The sequence below is a fragment of the Podarcis vaucheri genome, assembly GCF_965113315.1.
Source record: "Podarcis vaucheri genome assembly, chromosome: W".
Taxonomy (NCBI): domain Eukaryota; kingdom Metazoa; phylum Chordata; class Lepidosauria; order Squamata; family Lacertidae; genus Podarcis; species Podarcis vaucheri.
In genome coordinates this window covers 2618765-2627344 of record NC_138757.1, presented here as the reverse complement: position 1 = coordinate 2627344, position 8580 = coordinate 2618765, and the positions used below count along the sequence as shown (strand labels likewise).

At 47.4% G+C, this 8580-nt stretch overlaps 1 protein-coding gene across 1 annotated transcript; it reads left to right on the top strand.

The window, feature by feature from the left end:
- Nucleotides 1-233: 233 nt before the first annotated feature.
- Nucleotides 234-6621, top strand: LOC309523278 (kyphoscoliosis peptidase-like; the record flags this gene model as incomplete). The annotated part of the gene is made up of 4 exons (XM_082207063.1): nt 234-623; nt 1891-2057; nt 5170-5331; nt 6498-6621. The coding sequence occupies exons 1-4, from the start codon at nt 516-518 to the stop codon at nt 6619-6621; spliced, it is 561 nt and encodes a 186-aa protein (XP_082063189.1). The 5' UTR covers nt 234-515.
- Between the last annotated feature and the right edge of the window lie 1959 nt (nt 6622-8580).

Genomic DNA, 8580 nt, shown 5'->3' with positions numbered 1-8580 from the left:
GTGGCATGTGGGTGGGTGGGTACATTTTCTCCCTCACCTCAAGCAGCCCTGTTTGTGCTCTTGTTGTGCTACCATTATAGTTCCTGAAATGAGCTTGCAGTTGGCGTTCTGTTGATTGAATGCATATTGCAGGCGGATGCAGTGAAATTTGCAGCCGGGGTTAAGGGATTCCTATCAAAGCCAGATGTTTGGTGCGAAGAGGGCTTCTCTAAGGAGGTACCAGCTCTTCCAGTGGGAAGTGCAAACCATGCCATACGCCTTGTGTACTGTACTCAAAATGGTCTTGCAAGATCAGATCAAAATCCTACCTGGTCCAGCATTCTCCCTCTCCTTCCTTCTGTCTGTGTCCTTTTAAGCAGAGCAACGTTGGTCTACTCCCTGCTGCTGTGTTTCCCTTGGGGAGAAGCAGAAAAGGCTCCCTATCTCTATTCCCTATTGGTTCCCTGTATTCCAACCCTTTGAATCACATCATAGGTCATCCTTTGCTCCCCCTCCCTTTCCCCACTGTTTCAAGAATGACTTTTCCATTTTTGTTCCTAGATTATCCATGGGATAAATCCAATCAGAAATCAATACAAATAGACTTGGCAAAGTTTAAGGAACTGGATGCCTATGCACAGAAGGTATGCTGTCTCTTATTGTGATATATGCAGCAAGGAATTTGCTAGGCTGCTGAGGTTTTTAAGGTGCATTTGGAATTTGAGAGTGCTTTCAAGTGTCCTCTCCTGATAGGAGGCAATTACTTCTGTTCAGATGGAAGGTCCGAACTGGGAACATCATGAGTCACAAGACCCTGCTCCTGTTTTCCAGAAAACTAACACGGTGGAGCACCTATTCACATGCGCTGCACACACCATGCATTTAAAGAACACCAACTCCCCAAAAGAACTATGGGAGCTGTAGTTTTCCCCTCACAGAGCTACAAATCCTAGAACCCTTAACAAACCACAGGATTCTCTTTCTCTCTCTGTGCGTGCGTGAATTAAATGCATGTATATACACCCATATTTAGTTATTTTGCAGCATTGCTTTGCTTTAAAAATTCAGGAGATAGCTCCAAAGTCAATTCGGAGGAGAGCTAGCAATCATAGGCAATATGAAAGGGTTTGAACGACTCCTCTCTCTTTCACAATTCACTTTCGATCGTATTTAGACTACAGACTGAAATTGATTTGGTAGTTATTTCCTCTCCTCGGGGAGCTCCGAGTACTATACTTCTGTGAACAAGGCTAGCAGTCATTAACAGAAAATTCTCAGTGCCCTTGCCAAACCACAACTCCCAGGAATCTCGGGGGGGGGGGGGGCTCGCCAGAATGAAACTGGCATAAAATTAATATACTGGTGCAGTAATCAGCCCTGGGTTTCCCCCAGTGCTGTCAAGTGACAACAGTAGGGCCGGCTCAGGATTCAGGGTTGCCTTGGTCCCTCCCTGCCCCCAGAATGCCCCCCCCCAGTTGTACTTCCACCCACCCAAAGGTGCAATGGGCAGTGGCGAAGCTGCATGCTCTGGCACCAGGGGCGGAGAGCAGGCAGGCGTGTGTCCCGGGGGCGTGGCACATCGCCTGCGGGGGCGTGAAGATTGTAGAAATAACATGCCTGTGAACCCTGGAAAAAGGAAAGGTTAATCATGTGTCTCCCTTCAGAACAACTTCCCCCCCAGGGTACATTTTTGGCAAGTATAATAAATTCTTTGATCAATCAAGTAAAACACATACACTTAATCGACTAACTGTGCAATCCCAGTGAATTCAGCAAGAGACACTCTTGTAAGTGCACGCAGGATTGCACCCTAAAACTTCTTTAAACAAGTGGACTTAGGTAGAAGAAAGGAACTGGTACCCCCTCGTCCATATTAACTGCTTCCAAGTCTATTTACCTTCTGTGAAACAGGTGAATGTCAGGAATAGCGTGAAAAACCTGGTGGGTGTCTTGCTCCAAAAAGCCCACAGTGACCTGGAGAAAGTGCGAGCCATTTGGATGTGGATCTGCCACCATATAGGTAGGTGGGAGTACCACCTTTCTGCATACTTGAGTCCCCTTGCCTCTGACAACTTCCGGTATTAAAAGATCAGCCTTTGTCACTGCCCTGCGCCCATGAATCCAGCTCTGTAGCAGAGTTCTTTAGCAGACACCCAGTCCAGTGATTGCCAGCCAAGGAAGATGGATACGTAAGGTCATATCAAAGCAAGTTATATTCAGAGTAGACCGGCTGAAATCAAAGGATGTAAGTAACTCATGGACATTAAATTTAGTGGGTCTACTCCGAGCATGGCTTTTTTGCAGCTGTCTCGGGCATTTTCACCATTTCATAGCCAGTCATGTCAGCTCCATTTGCACAAAGGATTCTGGATTGTAACCTGTGCGGATCAGTGATTTGGTGTTTGGCTCACGCAGAGCTTGACTGGGATCTCTGTTCAGCCATGAATCTCAGAAGGGATCAGGAGGTGCTCATTGATAACAGAAATCACTGGGTTAAAGCTCACCGAAAGTGCCGCGGTAGCATTATTATCAATTTACGATGGGGTGGAAGGTTTGCAGGCTATGAAGGACTCGCTCACAAATTTATTGAAAGCTGCACGAATTATGATAGCTAGCAAGTGGAAGGGGCAAGCAGAATATAAAATGGAAAAATGGTATGAAGAGGTGTGGGATATATGAGGTGTGGGATTAATGATAAATGAACATGTGCCATTAAGGTAAGACGGGGAATATGCAGGAGGAATGATTTTGAGGAGATATGGAGGGTGTTTGTAGAATTTGTACTGTTACAACGGAAAGGGGTCAAACCATCGCTAGAAGTGTTGAAATTTTGGGAGGTTGGATAGTTACAATGGAATGGTCTCGCTGGTGGGGTGCACATTTTTATTCCTATTTATTTATTCTTATTACCTTGTCAAAATAAAGTAAAGGTCGCAGCACGGGAGGAGAGGAGGTGTCTCCCGACTCCTAACCCTTGCACCAGTGTGCATTTTTATTTGGCAACGAGACCCTGGGTCTACACAAAGCAGATTTACGAGTGCTTCCAGACTTTCTCTTTTGAGGTGCGATTCAATCACATATGGGCAAATTCATGTTGTGCAATCAAAAGTTCATTTGGAGCTCTTGCAAGACAAGCCACCCCACCCCCCAATCAGATTTTGGCAACCAGGAAAGATATCGAGAAACACGATGGAAAGTGTTGCAAAGTGTTGCCACCCCACAAGCAAATCAGAATGGGTGCTCATTGTCTTTATTTCTACAGAATATGATGTGGAAGGCTGCTATAACCTGGACAAGGTGTCATTTAAACCAGCTGGTGTCCTTCAGTCAGGAAAGGCTATTTGCGGTGGATATGCTCGACTCTTTCAAGAAATGTGCAGGTAACTTCTGTTTGCTCCAGCCATCGTGGCAAGTGGTTGTTACTTGGCTGTAGCGATAGGAGATCTGGAGAGCCACAGGTTCCCCACCCCTTGCCCTAGGCAGCTATCTCCATGCTTAGGCATGATCAACTCGCACGTGACAGCCCTCGGAAATAAGTAAATCAATAGATTCTAAGCAGAAAATGGCGGGAGAGAGCTGGAGAGTCCTCATGGCTCATGAGGAGACCCTCCCCAGAACCCAAAGAGGACTTCAGTGGGAGCGGAGGAAGCCCCAAAGAGAACGGAGGCACAGTGGGGCTTTGTTTAGGCTGCTCAGCCTCCCCACCTAGTAGATGACACACGTCACAGCATGGCAGCTGCTGTTGCTTTTCCACAGGTCCTCCAGCCAGCTCCAGAGCTTCAACTCTAGTTGAAAAGAGTGTTGTGGGGAGAGAGAGCTGGAGAGCAGGAAAAAAATGAGCTTTTTTTAGTGTGTGCTCCCTACTTACACAGGGACACGGGTGGCGCTGTGGTCTAAACCACTGAGCCTCTTGGGCTTGCCGATCAGAAGGTCGACGGTTCAAATCCCCACGACGGGGTGAGCTCCCGTTGCTCGGTCCCAGATCCTGCCAACCTAGCAGTTTGAAAACATGCCCAAAAGTGCAAGTAGATAAATAGGTACCGCTCGGGCGGGAAGGTAAACGGCGTTTCCGTGCGCTGCTCTGGTTTCGGTGTTCTGTTGCGCCAGAGGCGGCTTTGTCAGGCTGGCCACATGACCCGCAAAAACTGTCTGCGGACAAACGCCGGCTCCCTCGGCCTGTAAAGTGAGATGAGTGCTGCAACCCCAGAGGTTGTCTGTGACTGGACTTAACTTTCAGGGGTCCTTTACCTTTACCTTTACCCTACTTACACAATTTTTGCTTATGTGCATGGGGTTCCGGAACATGACCCACCATGTAAGTGGAGGAATGCCCACACTGTGAATGATCCTGAAGCAAACTTGCATATATAGGGCTGCATTGAATTGAGTAGATCCACTGGAATCCATAGACTTAAAAATTACTTGAATTTAATGGGTCTCTTCCCTGTGTGACTTAGTTCCTCATCCATACTTACCTTTGCTCTGTGCTTTATAGGCACAGGTCCTGGCTTTCCAGGTCCGTGTCCAAATGTTGTTGTTGTTGTTTCATCCCAGGAAAACTTGTGTTTTCCTGCCAAATTGGAGCAAATGAGAATCTGTGGAGAATCATAGAATCATAGAATCATAGAGTTGGAAGAGACCACAAGGGCCATCGAGTCCAACCCCCTGCCAAGCAGGAAACACCATCAGAGCACTCCTGACATATGGTTGTCAAGCCTCTGCTTAAAGACCTCCAAAGTAGGAGACTCCACCACACTCCTTGGCAGCAAATTCCACTGTCGAACAGCTCTTACTGTCAGGAAGTTCTTCCTAATGTTTAGGTGGAATCTTCTTTCTTGTAGTTTGGATCCATTGCTCCGTGTCCGCTTCTCTGGAGCAGCAGAAAACAACCTTTCTCCCTCCTCTATGTGACATCCTTTTATATATTTGAACATGGCTATCATATCACCCCTTAACCTCCTCTTCTCCAGGCTAAACATGCCCAGCTCCCTTAGCCGTTCCTCATAAGGCATCGTTTCCAGGCCTTTGACCATTTTGGTTGCCCTCTGATTGCCCTCTGAGAACCTGATTGCTGTTTTCTCTGATCCAGCAAAATGAAGGACGGCCACTCCAGCCTATCAAAGCGGTGAAGGCAACCACTTGTCCTCTTGGTAGCAACACTGTTCCTGAATACCTTCCTTCCCCTCTCAGTATTGCAGGGATACAGTGCCAGTATTTGATAGGCAGCTGCAGCGTAAAGGGGAAGAGCGACCATGCCTGGAATGCTGTCCGCATTGATGGAAGGTGGCATCTCTTAGACTGCACCTGGGGAAGTGGCTCTGTGAATACTGCTTTTAGCAAGTTCACTTTCAGGTACGTTGTTAGGCAGACCAGGCAGAGCGTGGGACACACTGAGGGGATAGCAGAAGAAGAGGAGGAGTTTGGATTTGATATCCCGCTTTCTCACTACCCTAAGGAGTATCAAAGCGGCCAACAATCTCCTTTCCCTTCCTCCCCCACAACAAACACTCTGTGAGGTGAGTGGGGCTGAGAGACTTCAGAGAAGTGTGACTAGCCCAAGGTCACCCAGCAGCTGCAGGTGGAGGAGCAGGGAAGCGAACCCGGTTCCCCAGATTACGAGTCCACCGCTCTTAACCACTACACCACACTGGCTCCCACAGTTAACTTCATTTGCTTTCAGGTGGTTTTGTTTTGCTTGGACCACTTGTCAGAGTTTGCAATTTGATGGCCGCAGGGCTGATTAATGTAAGCAAGTGCAATAAGAATGCTGCAGCTAGGTTGGTGACTGGGAGCGGCCGCCGAGACCATATAACACCAGCCCTGAAAGACCTACATTGGCTCCCAGTACATTTCCAAGCACAATTCAAAGTGTTGGTGCTGACCTCTAAAGCCCTAAATGGCCTCGGCCCAGTATACCTGAAGGAGTGTCTCCACCCCCATCCTTCAGCCTGAGGTCCAGCTCTGAGGGCCTTCTGGCAGTTCCCTCACTGTGAGAAGTGAGGTTACAGGGAACCAGGCCTTCTCAGTAGTGGCGCCCGCCCTGTGGAACGCCCTCCCATCAGATGTCAAGGAAATACAATAACTATCTGACTTTTAGAAGACTTCTGAAGGCAGCCCTGTTTAGGGAAGTTTTTCATGTTTGAAGTGTTATTCCGTGCAGAGTGGCTGTGGAGGCCCGGCCAGATGGGCGGGGGTATAAGTAATATTTCATTATTATTATTATTATTATTATTATTATTATTATTATTATTATTATGCCATGGGCATGGAGTGTCCTGATGGCAGGGATAGATACCATCTATTTATCCTCTTTGAACAGTTCTGGAGTGTTGTGCTTATTCCGGGCTACATGTGTAAAATCTGGGGATTCTGGAGGCTGGATTGTTGCAACACAGCAGCTTCCTCAACCAGATGCCCTCCAGCTGCTCTGGATCACCACTCTGTTTGCCTGTCTGGCCCTGGTGCTGATTTAGGCATTATTATGAAATACTAGACTATTGCGCCTTCTCCTTTTGCAGGTACGATGAGTTTTACTTCCTTACTCACCCCGCTCTGTTTATTAAGAAGCACTTCCCTGAGGACCCCAAGTGGCAGCTTCTGAAACAGACGGTGACACTGGAGCATCAGCATGATCTGACTTAAATGCAGAAGGACTGACCGTCGCAGTCATAAGAACATCAACCACTGAAAATGGGTAAAGTCAATTAGAAGCATCTGTCTTGTTCCCTTTGATATCACAGTTACATCCACAATCAGCCTCATGTACAAGCTGTTACTGCAGTGTATATAACAGGGATGGAGAACCAGGGGCCCTTTCAGAGGTCCTGCACTACAACTTATCCAGAATGCGGCAGCTAGACTGGTGACTGGGAGCGGCCGCCCAGACCACAGAACTTGAAAGACCTACATTGGCTCCCAGTCCATTTCCGAGCACAATTCAAAGTGTTGGTGCTGACCTTGAAAGCCGCCTAAACGGCCTCGGTCCAGTAGACCTGAAGGAGCGTCTCCACCCCCATCGTTCTGCCCGGACACTGAGGTCCAGCGCCGAGGGCCTTCTGGCGGTTCCCTCACTGCGAGATGCCAAGTTACAGGGAACCAGGCAGAGGGCCTTCTCGGTAGTGGCTCCCGTCCTGTGGAACGCCCTCCCATCAGATGTCAAAGGAATAAACAACTATCTGATGTTTAGGGAAGTTTTTTAATGACTGATGTTTTAATGTATTTTTAAGCTCCTGTTGGAAGCCGTCCAGAGTGGCTGGGGAGACCTGGCTGGGCGGGCGGGCGGGCGGGGTATAAGTAATAAATTATGATGATGGTGATGATGATGATGTCCCATCATCCCTGACTATCATGTGGTTGATGGGACATAAGAATTCAGCAACATCTGGAGGAAATCAGATTGGCGAAGGCTGGTTTAGCACACCACCCCAGACTCTCAGCTGTGGTTAACGTTATAAAGTTATAGAGTTATTATAGAGTTGGAAGGGACCACAAGTGTCATTTTGCCTAACCCCCAGCAATGCAGGATTATTATTTTTGCCCCGTGTGAGGCTCAAACCCACGAGCCTGAGATTAAGAGTTTAAACAAGCTAGCTGGATGAGCCATGGTTTAAAGATGGCTTATCAAACCAATCAACCATGGTTAACAATAAGCATAGTTCATCAGATTTGGGTGAGGCAACAAGCTGTGGTTAAGCCTAACGAGGATGTAGTTTCCAAACTCTTCACCGCTTGTGTAGAGGGAGGAGGGGGGGGGAATGTGTGAGCCCAAGGCTTGCTTTGGCTCATTCCCAGCATACTAAACCATGGTTTCACTTGACATCTGAACTGGGTCTGTAAGTATTCCATGCTCTACCTTAGATACCTTTGTTTGCCCCTATTGCTGATTTAGATAGTGTTGCTAAATACTGCACTATTGACCTCTCTTTTTCAGGTACCATGTGATTTACTTCCTCAACCACCCTGTTCTGATTATTAGCACTTCCCAGATGGCAGCTTCTGAAGCAGACTTCTGCACCTGCAGCAGCTTGAATGGAACCCGCCTACCGTGTAATTTACAGTACAGCAACACAAATCATTAGCATTTTATCCACCATATTCTTGAGACACCCTAATGTGGTCCTATCCATTCACTTAAAGTAGTAGCAGATGTTTTTTATATATAGCAAACAGTAAATAAAAAGGGTACAATCCATAAATTGGTGCAAGCTTTTGGGGCTTGCCTTTGATTTCCCAGTGTGTTTGTAAATGCAATAAAGCTTCACTGTTCTCCGCCAAATGTGTCCTTGTGGTTTGTTCCTCTTGCTTGATTCAGTTGTTTAATATGTGGCAATCTAATAAATTTACAGTCGTACCTTGGATCCCGAACGCCTTGCAAGTCGAACGTTTTGGCTCCCAAAAGCTGCAAGCCCGGAAGTGAGTGTTCCGGTTTGCGAACGTTATTTGGAACCCGAACGTCCAACGCGGCCCAGGAGGCTTCCGATTGGAAGCCATGCCTTGGTTCCCAAACGTTTTGGAAGACGAACGGACTTCCAGAACGGATTCCGTTCGACTTCCGAGGTACGACTGTACCTACAGCATAATCACATCTTACGCGCAGAGGCA